Source organism: Macrobrachium rosenbergii, chromosome 46 (genome assembly GCF_040412425.1).
Source record: "Macrobrachium rosenbergii isolate ZJJX-2024 chromosome 46, ASM4041242v1, whole genome shotgun sequence".
Classification (NCBI taxonomy): Eukaryota; Metazoa; Arthropoda; class Malacostraca; order Decapoda; family Palaemonidae; genus Macrobrachium; species Macrobrachium rosenbergii.
The window spans coordinates 26,256,302-26,280,587 of record NC_089786.1 but is presented as its reverse complement, the minus strand read 5'-3'; the positions used below and the strand labels follow the sequence as shown (position 1 = coordinate 26,280,587).

The 24,286-nt window shown below is 33.5% G+C and overlaps 1 protein-coding gene across 1 annotated transcript; it reads left to right on the top strand.

Moving 5' to 3' along the window:
- The first annotated feature begins 571 nt into the window (after window positions 1–571).
- LOC136830421 (protein FAM200C-like) lies at window positions 572–23,658 on the top strand. Its single transcript, XM_067089957.1, has 3 exons — window positions 572–627; window positions 856–958; window positions 22,390–23,658. Exons 1-3 carry the CDS (start codon window positions 572–574, stop codon window positions 23,656–23,658), a joined length of 1,428 nt encoding a protein of 475 aa, XP_066946058.1.
- The last annotated feature ends 628 nt before the right edge of the window (window positions 23,659–24,286 follow it).

The following is a 24,286-nucleotide window of genomic DNA, read 5'->3' as shown; positions in this document are numbered from 1 at the left end:
TTGGAAGTACAGATATTTTCTAGGATTTACTTTTTGACATCATGCAACTTAGGAAATGAAATTCTTTAATTGTGATTAAATAATAAAATAACCTACTTTAATTTTAAAAATTTATATATATATATATATATATATATATATATATATATATATATATATATATATATATATATATAGTGTGTGTGTGTGTGTAGTGTAACTGAAGTTTAAACCTAAGTGATGTGTTGTCTTCATCTGCATAGAGAGGCTGTAGTAACTAAGTGATACTGGTACTTCCCACGAGTTCTATCGGTCTTGTATCTGGGATTTCTGGTCACTCAGATAGGAAGTGAATGATTAACTTAACACAATTGTTCTCCTATTCGCTTTTTTTTTTGTGTTCCTGCATATGATTATTGTTCTTGTTTCTTTCTCAATTATTCTTCTTTTTATGTTCACTCCTATCTTCATATTTTTTCCTGGTACCTCCGTCACGTTTCGCTCCTCCAGCATATTTGTATATTTTCGCAAACTTCTCTGGGTAACGAGATCGCGCTTGACGCCTCCCGACAAAACTTCACGTTGTGACGCCATGAAGAAAGTTTCAGATGAGCCAACGATATCTTTATGTCGCGGGATGCTCTTCAAGTAAGCTGTAGTCCTCTATTGCCAGCATATGGTTATTATTTCTCGTTCATTATACTATGAACCTTATTTTGATTGTTGATTAGCAACAGACATTACACAACGTGCTATTATATTTCCAGTTAGTTCACCAGATTTTATGGTGTTAATTTAGCATACTACCATTTTTATTTTCATATTAGTAGGAAAACAGTGGTCATAAAAATTTAGGTTCAAATCCTTTTTTTCTAGCAAACAAATGAAAGAGCTCAATATTGCAATAAATCTTGATGTGGAACGGAGAAATTCACCCCTGTTCGCCACTCTTAGTGGTTTAGGTTTAGTTGGTTCATTGGTAGGTAGGGATCTTGAATAGCTAATTTAATTAAGTTGAAATCTCAGCAAGAGAAATTAGAAAAACTTACACATGAATCAGACGTAATTATATCTCAGTTAAGCTGAAGATGCAGGCTGAAAAGAGAAAATACAGGCAGAAAGAGAAAGAGAAGACAGAGAGAAAAGAGAAAGAAAAGAAAGTGAAGAAGAAAAAGCAGCAGAAGAAGAAAGAGAAAGAACAAAAGAGGAAAGAGAAAGAGCAAGAGAGGAAAGAGAAAGAGCAAGGAAACAAGAAGATTATGAAAGAGAAATGAAAAAGTGGCTTCAGGTATGGGATGGCCAGAGGATGAAAGGTCAGTCTTGTTACAGAGTGTTCTCATTGGTAAAGGGAAGAAGTGTCTATTTAGCCTTATCAGCTGATCAGTGTAAATAGTACAAGGTACTCAAACACAATGTGCTACAAGTTTACCAGATGACCCCTGAATATTATAATGAAAGATTCAGATAGCTGAGAAAAGATGACAAGATAACTTTCTTGGATTATGCCTACAAAGTAAGAAGATGTTTTAAACGATGGTTGGAGGCTGCCAAAGTTAAATCTATGGACGAACTTGAGAGTTAGTAGTCCTAGAACAAAATCTTAGAGGAATTCCTGAACACATAAGAGCCTATTTAAGAGAGAGGTCAAGAAACTTGACAAAGCTGCTACATTGAGTGAAGATTACAATATCATTTGTAGCAAAAGAAATTATAATGTCAAGTACTAGAACCAACAACGCACAGGTTTCAGGTCTCATCTAAATTTCAGGAACATTACAACTGGAAATCCTTCTAATGGCTATGCCAATACAAAGCCAGGTAACACCCCTCAGCAATTGAATGTTAAATCCTCATCATCCAGTCTGTTCTCAAGACAGATACAGAAGACTAATGTTGTCTGCTACAAGTGTGGAAGAGCAGGACACTACAGTTGAGATTATTATCAGACACAACAGCAGACCAAACCAGTTGGTCAAGTGGTTAAAGGTAACCAGGAGAAGCAAACTATGAAGAGCAGTGTGGGGAAGACTGAGGCAGTTGGGAAGACTGAGACTAAACAAGCAGAGTGTTTAGCAACCAGTGGAAATATAACTTCAAGCAGTGAGTGGCTGAGCAGCTTAGAGGCTTTTAAGCCATATATCTATGAAGGTACACTGACAACTCAAGGAGGAAGTGTGCAGGTACCAGTCAAAGTATTACGTGATACAGGGAGTAACCATAGTGTGGTAGTTCGTGGTGTTCACCCACAGTTGGAGAAGAATCTCACCGGAGATTCGGTTATTTTGAAGGGTATAGGAGGAGAAGAGGTAACTCCTATATGCCGCTTGCACTTGTCCTGTGAATTTCCCAAGAGAGGAGGATCCTGTTGTTATTAAAGAGACTCCGAGTAGTCAAAGTGTTCCTGAAGATAGTAGTGAAACTACAGAAGCAGAGTTAGCAGATATGGAGAGTCCAACCCTTGAAGTTGGTCAAGTGACTAGAGAGAAGCTAATGAAACTGCAGAAGAGGGATACAACGTTGGCTGATCTGTTCTTCAGAGTTGTTGATCAGAAGAGATGCAACAAACCTCTACCTGTTATTATCTAAAGGAAGGATTGCTAATGAGGAAGCATCGACATGCAGATATACCAGGAAATGCTGAATGGAGTGAATATCATCAAATTTTGATTCCATATCCATTGAGGAAACAAGTTGTAGCAGTAGCGCATGAGTCTGGACATATGGGAATCAGGAAGACTGTTGAGAAGATTGTGAAGTATTTTTTCTGGCCTGGACTTCACAAGGATGTTAGCAGATTTTGCAGAGTGTGTCACACATGCCAGATAGCTGGAAAACTGAATGAAACCATTCAGAAAGCACCCTACAACCCATAGAAGTTAGAGAACCCTTTAGCAAGGTAATTATAGATGCGGTTGGGCCACTTTCGAAAACAAAGAAAGAAAATGAATATCTGTTAACATTAATGTGTCCAGTGACTAGGTATCCTGAGGAGATTCCTGTAAGAAGTATAAGTGCAAAGGTAATTGCTGAGAAGTTGGTGGAGTTTATCTCCAAGTTTGGAATACCAGAAATTGTGCAAAGTGATAGAGGAACGAACTTTACTTCAAAATTATTCCAGGATGTGATGAACTTGTTAGGAGTAAAACAACAGTTATCAACTGCTTATCATCCAGAGATTCAAGGAGCCTTGGAAAGGTTCCACCAGACATTGAAATGTATGTTAACTAAGTATTGTAATGAATCAGGAATAGAATGGGATGCTGGTTTACCTTTAATGTTATTTGAAGTTAGGAATGCTTATCAAGAAAGTATGGGATGTTCACCAAATGAAATGATTTTTGGTTGAGACATTACAGGCCCATTGAATATTCTTGCAGAGAATTGGGAAGAAAATCAAAAGGAAATCCAAGGAGAATATGTGAAGAACTTGAGGAAAAGGTTAAGAGAAATTAGAAAATTATCTTTAGAAAATTTGAAAATAAGTCAAGAGAAAATGAAAAGAAAATATGATGCTAGGACTAAGCTAAGAAATTTTAGTATTGGGCAGCAAGTTCTAGTGTTCTTACCAGTGAAAAGATATCCCCTTACCAATAAGTTTCAAAGTCCTTATAGGATAATAGAGAAGTTAAGTGATCGAACTTATGTGATTGAAACACCAGGAAGAAGGAAACGACAGAGGAAGACACATGTGAATCTCTTGAAACCTTACTTATCAGAGACTAAAACTGAAACAGTGCCAATAACACAGACAACTTCATCTACAGAGGACGATGATGGCTACAAATTGGGAGCTGCAAACAAGATGAACAATTCTTCAATATTAGAAAATTTAGAAGATAAACTAAAACATCTGAGTGTTGAGCAAAGTAGTGAATTAAGTGAAGTGATTCAAGGTTTCCCTGAAATTTTTGCAGATGTACCTAGGTGTACTAATCTGACAAAGCATGAGATAAAGATCAGAGAAGAAGGAAAACCTTTTAAACTGAGGAAAACCTCGGTTTCCGGAAAAGCTTCTGATGGAAGTTCCAATGTTCCTGCCCATGCGGAAAGATCTTCTCAAACAACCACATTTCCATCATTATCACCCAAACCCTCGCGTGCTGAGCTTATTGCTTATCACCTTTTCATCAAGATGTTTTGAAGAAAGAAGTTGACTAATTGTTGCAGCATGGATTAGCAGAACCCAGTTCAAGTCATTATAGTTCTCCTTGTGTGTTAGTGAAGAAACCAGATGGCTCATTTAGGATGTGTACTGATTATAGGAAACTGAATTCCATCAGTGTGGCTAACAATTATCCTTTGTCTCTTATTGATCAATTACTTGATAATATTGGGCAAGCTAAATTTGTTTCCAAGATAGACTTGTTGAAAGGATATTATCAAATTCCCTTAGATGAGAATGCTAAGTTGCTGTCAGTTTTCATTACTCCTTTTGGACTGTATCAATACACTGTTTTGCCATTTGGTCTAATGAATGCACCTGCAACATTCCAGTGAGTGATGGATCAACTACTAGGATCAATAGAATGAGTGGGTGTATACCTTGATGACATTGTGATTTATTCCAATACATGGGAAGAACATCCGAAGATATTAAGGAAAGTGTTCAAGAAACTATGGGAAGCAGGACTAAGAATCGACTTATAAAAAACTGAGTTTGCAAAGGCAACTGTATAGGATCTAGGATTTGAAGTTGGAAAAGGCCCTCTCGCTCCTATTGATGCTAATGTAGAAGGTATCCGTAAGGATACCCCTCCTGCTACAAAGAAACAGTTACAAATATTTTTGGGTATGGCTGGATTTTATCGCCAATTCTGTCCAAATTTCTCAGCCACAGTAGCTCCCTTAACTAACTTAACCAGTCCTAAAAGAAAGTTTCTTTTGGACTCCAGAATGTCAAGAATCATTTGAGAAGGTTAAAGCCATATTAACTTCAAGACCAGTGCTTCAAGCTCCAGACTTCAGTAAATAGTTTGTGATACAAGTTGGTGCATCTGACTGTTGAATTGGAGCTGTTCTACTTCAAGAAGTTGACAACAGAATCTTCCATCCAGTATGTTTCATGTCTTCAAAGTTGAAAAAGCATCAGAAAACTTACTGAACAATCAAAAAAGAAACATTAGCATTAATCACAGAAATGAAAAAATTTTAAGTGTATGTGAACCGACCTAGGAACAAAGAAATTTTAGTGTTGTCGGATCACAACCCAATCTCATTCATCAATAAGATGAATAATAATAATATGAGACTGACCAGGTGGTCTTTATGCCTGCAACCATATAATGTAAAAGTTAAACACATTTCAGGAAATGATAATGTCATAGCAGATTATTTATCACGTTGTGAATCGTTGGATTCAAACCTGGGATAAGTAATCTTCTGGGGGGAGGAATTTCATGATGTTGCCTTGTAATACATGTATCCTCCTATAATTTTGACATATTTACTTTTTTTCATGTGTTATGTGTAATGATAATGATTGTTGAAGTGTCGTATTTAGTTTGGCATCAGATCTCACAATTTTAATAGTAACATAGTTTAGAATGAAGAATATCTTTCTTGATAAAAGCGTAGTACATGAACACATGTGTGTCCAGCAAAGACTTGTTTCATTTCAATTGTCATCAGTTGAGATAAGAGAGAATGCTTTGTTTCGGGTTAACGTAATGACAGGTTGGAATAACAAATGCCTATTCGTCCTGTACAAGCACAAGACGAGTGATTTCATGTTGTTACATGCATTGTTCGAGTCACGTACGCCACTTTGAGAGAAAGAATACATGTCTTGATCAGTTACACTATGTTTTGTAAGATTGCATTCAAAACGGTTTCCTGGGATGATGTCGTTTTCCTTCTAGAAACTTGTCTTTCGTATCTCGCACCCAAAATGCTTTCATAACATCATGATATTGTTTCACGTGTTACTAGAATTCTAAAATCTGTTTCATTCTATTTTCTGAAACCGATTAGTTTGGTTCCCTCTCTCTCTCTCTCTCTCTCTCTCTCTCTCTCTCTCTCTCTCTCTCTCTCTCTCTCTCTCTCTCTCTCTCTCTCTCTCGTTCTTAAAAAGAGATTACTTTTAACATAGTGTTTTGTGGTCATGTATTAGCATTAACTTTTGAGATCTGAATTTAGTAAAGTTATTTAATTTGTAACGGTGCCTGGTAAAAAGCATGGTTTGTGGTAAAACAGCTGCAGCAAGTGATTTTAGAGAGATTTTCACAAGTTTGTGTAAGGTAACGTGAATTTTATTTATTAATACCATGGTATGATAAGTTAGGAAATTTTGACCAAGTGAAATCATTATTGGTAAATCTTATGTGTATTTTTGTGTGTTTTTCTATTTACAATCTCTTCATATTTTAAAATTTTTTTGTGATGTAACATTTATTTACGTAGCATTTTAAATATTTCTTGGTAATTTAACATTCCATACTTGATATAATTTTTTATTTATTAAGATTTTCCTTTCAAATCTTGAGTAATTCTTGATAATTTAAATTTTCTTGATTGACTTAAATTCCTGATAAAGTTTTTGTGAATTAGTTTTGTTTCATAATTTAATTCAAGAATTAATTAAGTGTTGTGTTATTTTCAAGTAATAATAAATTTTTCACATTGTGAATTCTAATTATAGACTTTGAATTTAAAAATAAAATTTTGTATTTAATATTTTTAGAAAACAGTGTTTCATTTATTGACCATCAGTGAGTAGGATTCATGTGTGTGTGTATAAGGCAAAGTGATAAATATGTTTTGTTCTTCTAGTTTTGCTTAAGTGAATTAAGACCAGGAAACAGAGTTGTTTGATGGAGTGATGCCCTTTTACTCTAGAATATTTCTAGCTTAATTTTTGATACCTCACACATATTCTGATAAACTTGATTTGATTTTTCAACTGATTGATAAATAAGTTTTTTCTTAAGGGATCACTGTTACCTTTAGAGTAATAAGTTGTAATTATTAATGTTATGAGAGTTCAGATATCTGGCTGAAGTGAGGTATATTTTAGAATTTTGAGACTAGTTGTGTAATAACCAGGTGCTTGATACGCATCGTGACATTTTATATATGCATATATATATATATATATATATATATATATATATATATATATATATATATATATATATATATATATATATATATTATATATATATATATATATATATATATATATATATATATATATATATATATATATATATATATATATATATATATATATATATATATATATATATATATATATATATATATATATATATATATATATATATATATATATATATATATATATATATATATATATATATATATATATATATATGTATATATATATATACATACATATATATTATATATATATATATATATATATATATATATATATATATATATATATATATATATATATATACATATATATATATACATAATTCTAATAGCCACAATGCCCTCTTAACTTCTCCAATTCTTCTAGCGCTTTTTGGATATGCTTGTAACTACGAAGCCGAAAATATCCAGACGGAAGAAATTGAAGAGCCTGTGAATGGCGGTCGCGAGAATCGAACCCGCGTACCATATTCACAATGAGGTCACGTTGCCGACCTGGCCACGAGAAGGATAAAGTCTATCGCCTCTCGTACATACATATACCTGTCGTTTTCAGATATATTTTGTTAGAGCTGGAATAGACCCATCCTCACCATCGTAGCCAAGTGGGCAATCGTTTTTATTGTTTTGGGCTGAAATATATGTAGAATCTACTGGTCACTTTTACCAGGCATATGTAATTCTAATAGCCACAATGCCCTCTTAACTTCTCGAATTCTTCGCGCTTTTTGGATATGCTTGTAACTACAGAAGCCGAAAATATCAGAAGGAAGAAATTGAAGAGCCTGTGAATAGCGGTCGCGAGAATCGAAACCGCGTTACCATATTCACAAGGAGGTCACGTTGCCGACCTGGCTACGAGAAAGATAAAAGTCTATCGCCTCTCGTACATACATATACCTGTCGTTTTCAGATATATTTTGTTAGAGCTGGAATAGACCCATCCTCACCATCGTAGCCAAGTGGGCAATCGTTTTTATTGCTTTTTGTGCTGAAATATATATGTAGAATCTACTGGTCACTTTTACCAGACACATATGTAATTCTAATACGATGGTGAGGATGGGTCTATTCCAGCTCTAACAAAATATATCTGAAAACGACAGGTATATGTATGTACGAGAGGCGATAGACTTTTATCCTTCTCGTAGCCAGGTCGGCAACGTGACCTCCTTGTGAATATGGTAACGCGGGTTCGATTCTCGCGACCGCTATTCACAGGTTCTTCAATTTCTTCCGTCTGGATATTTTCGGCTTCGTAGTTACAAGCATATCCAAAAAGCGCGAAGAATTCGAGAAGTTAAGAGGGCATTGTGGCTATTAGAATTACATAAGTGTCTGGTAAAAGTGACCAGTAGATTCTACACATATATATATATATATATATATATATATATATATATATATATATATATATATATATATATATATATATATATATATATATATATATATATGTGTATAACATTTTAATAAGTTAAAAGTCATCATATACCAAAAAATCCACTTACAATAGAGTCTCTATTTTAAATTCAAGGATAGAATCTGCCCAATAATGCAATCCTCAGTCGTGTATAAATATAATTGCCCCAGATGTAATTTGGGGATTTACATGAGATCGACAAAATGATTGCCTTGTATGGTTTGCTACTCTGACCAAAATATCCATTATCACTATATATATATATATATATATATATATATATATATATATATATATATATATATATATATATATATATATATATATATATATATATATATATATATATATATATATATATATATATATATATATATATATATATATATATATATATATATATAGTTTACATAGAAAACTCATATAAATGACGGATGGAGATTTTTATTGAAAAAATCTGTCCCCGGAATCCAACACAATTGAAGAATTAGCAGAACTGCCAAAACAGGGTTAAATATTTAAGAGGTATTTACAAAGAATTAGGATCAACATTCAGGAGCAGGGACAGGACAATTCAAAGATTATAGAAGGAGGTGAGTGACCACCAAAGCATGTTAGTACAGAATAATTCTCTCTTTTTTGTAAACAATAACAATTTTTGCAAGACAAAAAATTTTACAAATAAAAAAATATATTAAACATTTCAATACATAGAAAATATATATAAGACAACTAATTTGTAATTAAGTCAGTAATTTTATCTTTTAGGTCATTCATGAATTTTTTTCTAATACAGGGTCCAAATAATACATGCCAGGGCCAAGGTTAAAATTGCAGCTGGAAGTAAGCTGTATAATAGCTGACTCCAAAAGATTTCTTGAAAAGAAATCTTTTGATCTGGAAATTACTGAACTTTCAGTCCAGTTTGTCTTGTGAGAGTTTTCACTTAAATGAATGAATATAGCATTGGATGTTTGTCCAGTTTTGACTGAATACTTATGTTCCTTAATACGTAAATCTAAATCTTTGCTAGATTAGCCAATATATGGAATAGTAAAAATGCACAAAGAAAATAATCCTATGTGGCCTATTATCAGTATTCTCACGTATATAATTGTCTAGATTTAGTCGATAAATTAAATAAAATCACTTATTGCCCCACTGATAGATTCGTTAGTTTTGATGTTTGTTCTCTTTTTACTAAAGTCCTTATAGATTCTATTTTAGAGTATATTAGTAATGAAATAGTCCATCACGAATTACCTCTACCTGTAAGCCATGTTATTTCACTCACTAAGTTGTGCATGTTTGATTGTAAGTTTATATTCAGTGGTGAATTTTACCAACAAATATTTGGTATGACAATGGGCAACCCTTTATCCCAACTCCTCTTAGACTTGTATATGGAGTTCTTTGAAAAACGATATTTACCTAATATCATTTATGCTCCTTTAAAGTGGTATAGATATGTTGACGATATTTAACTGTTTTGCCCGCTGGTATTGATGTAAATGATTTACTCTCTAATTTGAATAACCAGGTACCATCCATTAAGTTTACATTAGAATTAGTCACAGACAATTGCTTCCCTTTCTTAGATGTTTTAATACATACAGAACCATTTCAGTGCAAATTCAGTATTTCTAGGAAACTAACCAACAACTTAACTTATGTCCATTTTTATTCATGATTGTATATAAATCACGGTGTGACAAAAAATTTCATAATAAGAGTTGCGTGTTCCAAACATACCAACGAACTATCATGGCGGAGGTGGGTCATTGCCGAGGCTAAGTACAATTTCCCCGCCCACGACGGGAAAAAACAGTACAGTAGACTTGGTAATGACTTATATCTCTCTTGATGGCGCAGTGGTAACGTCAACTGGAGTCACTGAATGTTTCCATGTCGAGAGTTCGTGTCCCGGCGGTACCAATTCATTTATCACTTATATAAATTCCCCTTCGGTGATAATTCTCCATCGGAGATATTCCCGAGGTAGCGTGAATTTGATATTAAGCGACATTTGTAGCTTCATGATTGTATATAAATCTTGGTGTGATAAAAATTTCATACACACATGCACACACACACACACACACACACACATATATATATATATATATATATATATATATATATATATATATATATATATATATATATATATATATATATATATATATATATATATATGCCCAGAAAACTCTGATAACTCTGAATAAACTCTCTCTCTCTCTCTCTCTCTCTCTCTCTCTCTCTCTCTCTCTCTCTCTCTCTCTCTCTCTCTCTTAGGTTCTAATTTAAACTCATTCATTAATGTTGTTTGAGAATTTACGTCTTTTTTAATTATAAATATGTAGACTATACTCTTTTATACCTTTTTGCTTCCTTCCTGTTATTAACTGAATTATTGCAGCAGTTAGTCTTCCATCTCCACATCAGTCAGCAGAATTTATTGAAAACTAAACGTACTGAATTTTCTCATCGTGTAAATAAAAATTAGATATTTCAATATACCTGTTTTTTGCGATTTTTTTGAAAAACAATAACCAACAGGTTTCACTTACCTATAACCTACAACTCGTTCATACATTTTGCCTTTGTTTCGCTGCCCTTTGTCATATCACCTAATACAAATAGTAATGAATTATATATCAAAAGAATGGAATTTTATTTTACTTTCGTGGTCAATAAAAAAAAGCTATCTGTTTAGGAAATCTTGGTGAATTAAGAAAAAGAGTTGCATGATAGCAAAAATTGCTGTTCGCACGGAAACAATATCAACCGGTACGAATCAAGATTTGGTGAGCAACTAACGGTCAATTCATACCTATGGTAATGACGTAATAAAGTATCATAAACATAAACATTCCCCACACGGAGGAGTATAGGCAAATGGTGTTTATTGTTTTAAATAAATACACGTTGATAAAAGATAGAAATGAATATACGAGTATATCATTCTAACAAATAACCATAAACAAACATTTTATTTTTCTAAATGACGGGAACGCAGCAGTAGATGAAAATTGGCTGGTAATTACTCTTCCAGTCTTGCTGTTCACGGGTTGATGCAGTGTGTGAATTACCTAATTAAACTGATGCTTCGTTTTTTCATGCATATTCTATTTTCGTAATCGTGTGAAAACGTTACTTAGTTCTTCGATCAATTTTATAATATGCTGAGATAGACTCAGGAAGGCCTGTATATATATGGTTATAACTGGCAACAGTTTCGTCCACTGTCTCTTGCTCCTCACCACTATGTTGCCAATAATTAATTCCAAACCTCATTTAAACAGATACAAGTTTTCGATGTTGATTTTATCGAAGTAATAAACAATTATATTAATAATTCTCATAAATTATGATCAAAATTCCCGCAAATTCTGACAAAAAATTGATGTTATACGGTATTTGGATTTATTGTTGTAGGGTAATCATATGTCTGACAGTGCCTGAAAGAAAAGGTGGAGCGTCAGGTAAAAAATAAGAATTAACCCATAAAGCACTGAAGGAAAAGGTGACATAAAAAGGAAAATATATTTTTTTTCTGTGTTTGTATGTCTGTTTCGGGGTAGATGTTTTATTTTTAGTTATAAACATTTCTGGGATGACATAGAGGCCATGTGCAAAATTTGTTTGGGTCTGGCAAGTGGTTCAGATTTCTATAGCATCCAAACAAATATGCAAATATTCACTTATATATATATATATATATATATATATATATATATATATATATATATATATATATATATATATATATATATATATATATATATATATATATATATATATATATATATATATATATATATATATATATATATATATATATATAAGAATTTCTAGTTCTTACGTCTTTGTGATGTCAGGTAAAAAAGTTCACCATTGCAGAGGGGAGATGAAAACTGCTTCTGTTTTTCCCATGTGAAATGAGTTTGTTTCCGTTGTTTTGAAAATTGCTTTTCCCGATGGAATCCAATATTTCTCTGTATTTGCATCATTTACCCGGAAACAAGAAAGTTCCTGCCAATTGGATTCTCTTTTTCTCTCTCTCTCTCTTACGAGGAAAGATTGCAGCAGATGGTACCTTCATAAATAGTGTGGATTTGTTCTCACATCTTTCTGCTTTCGCAGTTTTTCCCTGTTTCTTTGTTTACGTTCTATTATCTTTCCATTTCCTCATTAATCATCATTTCGTTCATTCTTATGAACATACATTTTCATATTTCTTTTCTTTTTCATTCTTTTGTGTTGTTTTCCCATTTTTCTCTACCTGGTCCTTTCCCCATTATTTTAGCTTCTTTTTTTATTATATTTTTACCGCATTGTTTTATTGTATACTTATTGTCAAACTTCATTGTATTAAATTGTTAATATCTCTTATATTTACATTACAGTCCTTTTTACATTATAGCTCTTGCTTTTTTTATTATTATTTTTTGTCCTAACCCCACTTCATATTTGTTGCTTCTTTCTTCTATGTCAGGCTTTGGAATTCTTTTACTGCTCTTGCTTTACCTGTCTCATACAACCACCTCTCCTCTCAATGGAAGATCTATGGCTTCTTCGCGCATACAATCACAATTCTTCCTTCCTTCCTTTTCCTTTTCATTTTTCTTCTGATTTGTGCAAGATAAGCGCAGGTGGTTGTCCGCCCCTCCGACCTTTGTATCTCGAAATAGATAAGATAAAATCACCTCTCAGATTTACAAGGAGGAGAGTACATTCTGCTCCAAAAGGCAGTCAGGCTTGCAAGTACTGTCTCAAGAGTCGTGTCACATCACGCCAGGTTTGCTCTGAAAGTCACTTTACAATTTCCTGACAAGAACAAGACAGGTAACTTTAAATTTGACAACAGTCACCAGGACAGACAAAAACATCAATTATTGTCTTTCTGTAATCGAATTTTATTTGACTGAATTAGCTGAGGTGACGTGACTTCCAGTCAGACGTTGGCATGCTGTCTGGCTTTATCATGACCCATTGCCCCTTGCACGTGATTTCTAAGGCCTGTTGTACATTGCATTTTTTTTTCGCTCAGGGTAGTGTCGACTCGAAGTTAACTCTAATACTATATGGTCGTATAATCGTATACATTTGATTCTTATTTTGAAGAGGTATTCAGTCTTGAGTACTTTATTCAGATTCAAGTCCTTAAGGACTGGAACTTGAGAGATTCTTGTTAAGAGTGAGAAATTGTTCCCTTTTTGTACGTATCCAGGTCTTGGGTAACAGGATTAACTATTTGTATTCCTTTTGTAGACAATTACTACATAAATTCAAACTCCTTTGTAAATGAATAATTTGTAAATATTGGTATCAGCAGATCATATTTCAAAGCTTGATTTGAAAAACTGGAAATTACAGTCTCTTACTTAAAGGCTAATTATTTCCAAAAAAAATTAATATATATATATATATATATATATATATATATATATATATATATATATATATATATATATATATATATATATATATATATATATATATATATATATATATATATATATATATATGTGTGTGTGTGTGTGTGTGTGTGTGTGTGTGTGTGTGTGTGCATATATAGGATTAATATCACTTTTGTATTTGATTCAGTTATCGCACATTACCACAGGTGAAAAAATAAGAAACGGGGTGTAGGTCCTGACGGTTTCGACTTTATTTCCAAGCCATTGACGAAGGACTGATACAGAGTATAAGAAGTCACAAATATATATACTACAAGAACAGTACTGACGAACATACACAACCGTTAGAGACTACATATCTACCCACTGGCCGGTGTCGAGGTAGGAGTGGCCTTCAAAACTCATTTGGCTAAAAATCACAATATACTCTCAGGGGACAACACTGATAAACATACCGACCATATGCGACCTCAGATCAACACCTGGCAGGTGTCAGTGAGGCGGAGTTTGGAAACTAATTAGCACTACTGCCCCTGTACTGTGTTTACAAATATGATAATCCTATATTCATACATGACTACTGGCTGCCTCACAATTTAAACAATTTACAAATTTCTTTTGATATTAAAGGATCAATATTATACATCCCTTGACTGATATTCATATTATGGTTGTAACTTTCTTTTATAAAGCTAGATTCAATAATTTTCCTTTCCAGTGCATTATTAGAATATACAATCCTCTTTGCCCATTCCCAGTTGATAGCATGATTGTTCTCACTAACTTGTACATAAATACCACTGTTCCTCTGTGCATATCTCACGCATTTCTTATGCTGTTCAGTTCTTTTTTCCAGTGTTTTCCCAGTTTGCCCAATATAAAAGTTGTCACAAACGGTGAAAGCACTGGAAAAACAATTGAACAGCATAAGAAATGTGTGAGATATGCACAGGGGAACAGTGTTATTTTTGTACAAGTTAGTGAGAACAATCATGCTATCAACTGGGAAGGGGCAAAAAGGATTGTATATTTTAATAATGCACTGGAAATGAATATCATTGAACCTAGCTTTATAAAAGAAAGTTACATCGATAATATGAATATCAGTCAAGGGATGTATAAACTTGATCCTTTAATATCAAAGGAAATTTGTAAATTGTTTAAATTGTAAGGCAGGCAGTAGAGATGTATGAATATAGAATTATCATATTAGTAAACACAGTACTGATATATATATATATATATATATATATATATATATATATATATATATATATATATATATATATATATATATATATATATATATATATATATATATATATATATATATATATATATATATATATATATATATATATATATATATATATATATATATATATATATATATATACATATATATATACATATATATATATATATATATATATATATATATATATATATATATATATATATATATATATATATATATATATATATATATATATATATATATATATATATATATATATATATATATATATATATATATATATATATATATATATATATATATATATATATATAGATATATATATATATATATATTATAAATGGATGAATGTATTTGTGTATGCTCCAGGATAACTCTGAAATGCACTGAGCAATTTCAACCAAACTTGGTATACATATGACTTACTATCTGGAAAAAATACTGTGGTAGTAAGACATCTCTGATGCAAAACCAACTGGTAGCCATTCAGTTACCCCAACACTGCTTCTAACCTGCGTTTTCGCTTATTCATACATATCTTGGACCAGCCTCACATACTTCCCTGTTGTTTCCTTTATTCGCATGCACCTCCAAACCTCTTGGTGCGGGACTCTATCATATGCCTTTTCCAGATCTACGAATGCTATGTGAGGTCATTTCTTCTTTTCCCAGTGTTTTTCTATCATCTGTCGGAGGGCAAACGCTGCATCTGTTTTTCCTCTTCGTGGCTTGAAACCAAACTGTTCTTCAGCTATATATATGTGTTATATGAACATTATTACACGTCATGCAGCACAGAGATCATGCGGGACATAGGTGAATGCTTTGTTGTTTTCGGATTCAGCACTGGCCAAGTGCAACTTGGCGCATTCTGTGCGAATTCAGCATTGACCACCTGATCAGAGAATGCCCGGATGCTGTGCACGTGGAGTGGAAGCAGAATAAGCATGGAAGCTTCCAGAAACTCCTATCCGGTTAGAAATCCGGGTTTTGGGGTGTATCTCTGCAGTGGAGTATTCGTTTTTATCTAGTGAGAGTGACCGATACGGCAAGTGTGAGATCTTTTATGAAATATGTTTCATTGTTGTTCCAAGAGCTGATTAGCATAGACGGTGAAATTCCCAAGCTCCAATTACCCATTGAAAATATCCCACGTTAATTGATTTTGTATTTCTTCGTTTGACAGATGTATCATGGATAAGCTACGCACAGATGTGAAAAAGCGTGGGCAACGGCTTGGGTGACTGGTTAGATATCCGTCTTAATTTGAACTTTGACTAACCGACCATAGTAATAGTATGGAACATTTAGTGACGGTGTGGGGGAAAGGGAATTGGGTTTTCCACCTTTCTTAACACTTATGTTTTATGGATGAGGTCGTGGTTTAATAATAATAATTAAAACATTCTCATGTTGGGTTTGCAAAATAAAGTTTATTTTTGTATATCAGGTTTGATTTATACACACCAGTTAAATGTATGGTATTCTTAGAGTTTATGAGTGCGCCTGTGAGAGAGAGAGAAGGGGAAATAGTACTAGCAAGAGAGAGAGAGAGCTCTTTCTCAGTCACGAATATATATATATATATATATATATATATATATATATATATATATATATATATATATATATATATATATATATATATATATATATATATATATATATATATATATATATATATATATATATATATATATAATAAACCGACCATAAACATAAAGTGATGGAAATCCTTTTATTGGCTTTCGGAAAGAACAATCCCTTCCCCATTTCAGATGCAAATGGTCTAGAAAGCAAATGTAAATGCAAAGGAAATATTTTAGCCAATGAACATAGAAACTTGTTTGAAGAATGCAGTCCAGATCTTGCAACTGAAGAGGCAAACCAGTTGTACGTCAACGAGTTATTACTAAATCGTCAGTTCGCATTCTTAAATCTTTATTTAAATATATATATATATATATATATATATATATATATATATATATATATATATATATATATATATATATATATATATATATATATATATATATATATATATATATATATATATATATATATATATATATATATATATATATATATATATATATATATATATATGTGTGTGTGTGTGTGTGTGTGTGTGTGTGTGTGTATGTATGTATGTATGTATGGATGTATATATATATATATATATATATATATATATATATATATATATATATATATATATATATATATGCAGTAAATATTAACGAAATAAGATTGAAAACAAAATATTTTATATAACTGTGTGAAAATAGAAAGGATGTTATGAACAGATGTTTATTTTTCTTGATAATCTTTGTTTCTTGAATGAGATTTTTATTATAATTTTTAATTATTTGGCTTCTTCTACTTTCCACTTTCCAGTATCCATAACACTAGCACCACATTAGTTTCTCTGAAATTGATGGCGTGGTATTCTGTCTAGGTATTTTAAAGCAGTGAATTGTTCATATCACCACTTTAGACAAAATCTGTTTTATTTTTGCCTAGGAGTTTTGTAAGTTATTATATTGACAAAAATGTCACACCTTCTAAGTGATGAAACCACTGCTAGCCACTAGCTATCTCTGATCCTTTAAAGAGATGGTACGTGACTGACGACAAGAAACGCTGTGTGATATATATATACAGTAGGATTGATTTACATCCTAAGTAATTAAAGACACAATCCAAAGGAGGGACGTAGTATGCTGTCTACATGTGACAGAAGAGGATGGAAAAAAAAAAAAATAAAAAACGTAAAGTACCAGATATCATTCTCAGCACAGTCAATTTTTCAGTGCTTATGATTGTGATTATCCTCTATTATTATATTCTCATTCCTTCCCTCATTTCCATATGTCAAATTTTGTTGATACTGCTCATAATTATCAAACGAGAGCACTTGGTAGAATGCAAACCTCCCCCGGTCCTCTATAAACATATTTCTTTGTCCACCAGAGCAAGATCATTGTACATCATCTATAGTGAATCTTACATATTGGTGGAAAACTTTTCCCTTGATGATTGTTTGCAGAAGTGGTTATTTTATTATCAAATGGGGTTTTATGGTTTCATACTCTTAAGGTTGGAACGATCGAAAATGGCTGTGGAGGCAACAAGTCTATTTTCCAATACCCCTCACCCCAGCCATTCCTTTATTTTATTTCTGATTATTATTTCACAAGTCCTCTTACCCGTATCTAGTTCGTATCCCCTTCGGCTATTTTTTCTTTTCATATTTCCCTGTACATTTTTCTTTCAGATTTTCCTTACCAAATATCACTGGTATATTTTTTCCTTTCATTCTTCATGTCTTATTGTCCTGTCATTTTTGGCTCTACTTTTGTCATACACCTACTATTATTTTTTGCTGTTTCCACTATTTGTCCAACATTCCATTTCTATATTCTCCCAGCATTTTTCTTACGTCATTCATTCACAACAATTACTTATTTGTCCTCTAAATATTTATCTCCGTATTTTATATTTGATTTTCCGTTTTGTTTCCATGATTTTTCCCCTGCAACAAATTATTCATTTTCTCTTCTCTTACAATATTTCAGCTGCTTGCAGTATGCTAGCAACTGACCAGCGCTGTATTTAATAAAACAACGATTTCGCGTAAAGATATTTGTAAAAAAATTATAATGGAATTAACATGACGGTTTATTGAATAAAAATATATTGCCAAAAGACAACTGTCCATTGTCTTATTTTACTACAAATCAAGTAATAGTGTAAAGTTTTTTCTTATCCGTTGTTTGTAGAATATAAACAGACATTGACCCTACTTTTTTTCTGAACGATTCTTGATACATAATTGAATTTCCTATATTGTTCCTGAATTATGACTAGACATTATCTTCACCTATCTATTATCCACTTCTTATTGCTGAGTATAGTTTTTTTTTTTAACACATCAAGAAATCAGGCGTAATTCATTATAACAATACGGTAATTAACAAAGTTTATATCAGTGATGGAAAGGCCGGACAGAAAGAGTTCTGCTGAAAGATTAAACCCAGAAAGGAAAACATGAAAGGAAAGAAAGGAATAGAACTGAAGCGCATGCAATAACAAAGGCTATTCATTGCGTCTGTTTAAGGTTGCACCAGATCCAAAATTTTGCAGCCGGGCCAAAAGGGATGAAAATATAAATTTCGGTGAGGGAAAGGGGAGGCTGAGGGCGGTAGAGGCTGTAAAAACTACGGAGAGGGAGAGGGGTTCGAAAATGAGTTCGAGGGAAGTTGGCCGAGAAAGTATTCAGAATTATGGGTATAATTTTATTTGGCTTCTGAAGCAGAGGGTCGCCAAAGAATCGGTAATTGCATTATCCGTTCTCTACACAGTACCGTCAAAACTATCTCTCTTTATTTCGCTCTCTCAGTCTGCCTCTTTATAACTAGGCACTACCTGAAATGCAGTTTTTTAGGCACATTACATATTGAATGTTATCTGAAAGAATGTTATTTTTTTGGAAATTTCCTTTGGAGCAACGACAGTAGCGATGATAACATCAATGGTAATGTTTTTACTTTTACTAATACAACCAATGAAGTTTCATATGCTATATTGTTATTCTGTTTGTGTGTGTAACAACTACTCTTGGTGAAGTGTGATAGCGTAATTTAAAATTTACATAAATCTCCTAATTTGTGTAACAAAATAAAAACAAGGTCTGGAAGAAAATCGTCACCATTAGCCTTCACTAATCCATCAGTTACTTAAAACAAATCGTCGGATAAGTCTTGCGGTTGGTCACTGCCTTCTTCTTCTTCTTCTTCTCATTTTATGGTTACTGTGTTTTCTTTGATACGAAAGCACAGTAATCATAAGATCATTTTAGGCTGTTCTTCCAAAGCAGTTGATACAAACTCCACGATTTCTGCTCTGCCCTACCAATAGAGCACACTTCTGTCATCACCTCAGATGCTATTTTTTGATTTGCAAAGAACATCCGTAAAAGGATACGGCTTTTACGGAATACTTGATAATAATTTATAAGTAGCTATTTATAACTGCAACAGAAAAATTCAAGTGTAACTTACCAGACACTTTACATTATACACATCAGTTGATACTGAAATTGATTTCATTCTTTACAGCGACACATAAATATGAAACACGAACAGGTTTTGTGTTTTTCTATAACGTAGTAATATTCTTTTTGTGTGCCTTTCATTTTTACGGAACTACATCTGATCTAAAGTGTAAATAAATGAGAATACAAGAAGTTTATGTTTTAATATCGTGGTATTTAGTTTGGTTTTGTGGTATAAATAGAGGTGAATCCTCTGAGCCACAAAGGATAATTTTGCACAATTTCTTCTTGCTTTTTTTCAGTGTCCTGGGGATATGAGGGGCTACAACTCAGGGCGATTTATTGCCAAAAAATAATGCTGAAAAATGACAAGATGTGAAATTTCCGTTAAAGATATAAAACTAAGTGAAATCACGAGTGGCAAAATTTGTGTATTAGTGTATGCAAAATAATGAAACAAATATATTATTTAAAAGTATATAAATAATTAAGTTAGATCAGATTAGATTGTTCAGTATTCTTGAAATAAAATGTGTTTAACAAGTAAATTTTTCATGCAAATTTTACTAGTTATACTGCATTAGAATTAAAAATAAATTTTAGCACTCCATTTCTTTCATTATCTTAAGAAGAATCACTGGATAATTAAATCAAATGCAAAAACATATTATTTATACGAAATTTTCATTTATTTACTCTCTAGATCAGAGGTACTTCCGTAAATATGAAAAACATGCAAAACGAATAATATTACGTTATAGAAAAAAGCAAAACCTGTTCGTGTTTTCATATTTATGTGTCACTGTAAAGAATTAAATCAATTTTAGTATCAACTGATGTATATAATATAAAGTATTATCAGAGGAATGGATTATACTTTCAGACGTCATCCAAAGATTAGATATGTAATAATTTAGATAGTGTTTAAAAGGAAAGAAAATAAATTGTTCACCGAATGTTATTATTCATTATTGTATATGTCAAATTCAGAAAAAACTCTGTTACAATAATAAAAAAAGAGAAAATTGTAGACTTAAAAATGGCATTTAGCACCAAGGCTCAGAGTAGAAAAGACTGGAATACCATGTTAAAAAAAATACTCAAGAATTTTTTTATAGCCATTTGAAAAATGCTGCAGCTTTTGTTGCAGCATGGCTCGGAAGAAAGACGGACTAAGGAATATCATTGGCATTGCGGATGAGATTTTATATTTCATGTGTGGTCCATTTTTGGCATGGGACAAGATAACAGTCCTTTACTGAAAGATTTCTTATAATACCTCTCCTTTTGTATTCCCAGTATCCTGTTCAGGATGTTGGTAATACGTTTTGCCGGTCTTGGAGAACAAAGCTTTGCAGTGCTTAAATTATCGGATAAACATCTCTTAAAGGCGACGCTTTCTTTCTTACACTGTCAAATTTTCAACAATATTTCGAAATGTCCCTTTGATGCCATTATTTCCTTACTGGGGCATTTTGCTTCTTCCCCTACTTCTGCCTCCAACAGTGTCCTTTTATGTATCCTATGAAGTCATTATCCCCAGACTAGAATGTTTTTAGGACTGGAAGACCTATGAAGAAGTGATCATCCCTTCCTGCGTGCAGACTCCAGTAAGACTTTAAAGAGAAGGTCGTCGTTCATTCTTTCATGTCAAACTTATCCGGAAACATTCAGCAGACTTTTTGGTTCTTACGTAACTTGACCGAACTTAATGTTTGTTTTAGTTTACATTATGTTGATTTACCGTGGTATGTTTACGGAACCTGGCTCAATTTGTGGTCAATCCTAACTCTTGTTAGGTAAGCATAATTTTGTGTGCTTGAACTATGCATAACTATACTCTAGTGCAGTGGTTCTTAACCTGTGGGGAATTCCCCACTGGTGGGGAATGGCGGAGTTGCCAAGTAGGGAATGACCGGTCGGACAGAAGAACCACTGTCTTGTTGTCACATTTCGTGAATTTGTTTCCACCCACAAATAATCGATAGTGCTTCAAAATTTAATGTTGACTTACTTTACAAATCACAACCATTTACAGACTGTTTTAATAACAAAAACAACCAATATATGAGGTATTGTAAGTCATGTTTGGGTAAAAGTGACAACACTGTTGGGTTTGAAATGTCAACAGCTGGATGAGTCCGTGGATGTGGCAAATTTGTCTCAACTAATTGTCTTCGTTCGATACGTCCACGACCAAAGCATCGAAGAGGACTTGCTGTTTTGCCGCCCACTGGAAACAACAACCCAAGCCGCCGACGTCATGCAGCTTGTCGACGCCTTTTTTGAGGAGGAAGGATTGGACTGGGGCAAGCTCGTCCATGCCTGCACAGATGGGGCTCCTGCTATGTTGGGTGCGAGGTCTGGATTCGCGAAACTACTGAAGCAGAAGAATCCCAAGGTGGTGACCCTGCACTGCATCATACATCGAGAAGCGCTCGCATCAAGGACGATGACACAACCGCTCAAAGAAGCGCTTGAGACGGCAATCAAGCTTGTGAATTTTGTCAAAGCGAGCGCCCTCAACACTCGACTATTTCGACGGTTGTGCCAGGATATGGAATCCGACTACGAAGGACTGCTGTTCCACACTGCCGTTCGCTGGTTATCGAAAGGCGACATGTTAAATCGGCTTGTGCATTTGCTCCCCGAAGTTACACAATTTTTGGAAGAAAGGAACAAAGGAGATCTGAAAGCTGCTATTTCCGATGAGGCATTCCAGTGCAGGCTGGCACTTCTTGCAGACATGTTCAGTCACCTGAATGAGCTTAACCGCAAGCTACAGGGCGCGGACTCCGATATAATCGGGCATCGAGACAAAGTGAACGCCTTCGTCTCAAAACTTGAGTTGTGGCGAGGCAAGTTCGAGACTGGCCGCAGCGCAACGGCTTTTCCAACGTTGGCGCGAATCAGCGAGACTGCTGGTGGCGTCAGCGACGTTCTCAAGAACGAAGCCATCATCCACCTCAACAGGCTGCTGGACGAGTTTCAGCACTATTTTCCGGACTTCAAAAGCAACAACCCAATGATGGAGTTCACGAGGGATCCTTCAGCTTTCGAGTTGACAACTTTGAAGGAAGCAGAAGACATCGAAGATCAGTTTCTTGACCTGGTGCATGACTCCGCAGCAAAGGCTGTTTTTGCGGAGAAAAGCCTGAACGCATTCTGGGCCACTATGCATGGTTCGTATCCTCGCGTTGCTGTGGCGGCGCTCACACTACTGGTTGCATTTCCCTCCACGTACCTGTGCGAGTCGGCGTTTTCGAGCATGGTTGAGATCAAAACCAAATCGCGAAACCGCCTGATTGACCTTGAATCTGATTTGCGCTGCGCCATTTCAAAAGTGGAACCGAACATTGAGACACTCGTCAAGGCGAAACAAATGCAAAAGTCTCATTAACCTGTATGCGTCTAGTGTTGCATTTTTTGTATGTTTTTTATGGGCCAAATAAATTGAGAAAAAAACATAACGAATCTTTTCATGTGTATTTTATTTCCATGTGATAACTGTTTGTAAAAAATCTAATATATGCAAAAAAAATTAAAGGCCGTAAAATGGCACAAAAAAGCAAAGCGTATATTTACGTATTAAAGTTAAACACTGCATGGGTTAAACTCGAATTTGTCAATGACCGATGCTTTGGTGGGAAATGGAGAGTTGGCTCACTGAAAAGTGGGGAATTGGAGAAAAAAGGTTAAGAACCCCTGCTCTAGTGATATGAGTTCATAAAGGGAAACGCAAGATCTCTAATGCAATTAGAGCATTTACGCCAATAATAATAATAATAATAATAATAATAATAATAATAATAATAATAATAATAATAATAATAATAATAATAATGAGGCATTAGCATTGTTACAGTATAAAGTACAATCATGAAAAGAAAACAAGAAGACGCAGCTAATGACGTCAGACAGATACTAAAAAATAAGAAGAAATCAAGATCACCGATTTCTTCTTCCTTTGAGAAGCCTTGTATGAAAGGAAGACGAAGGAATGCTTCAGAACGTCCCCTGAGACCTGA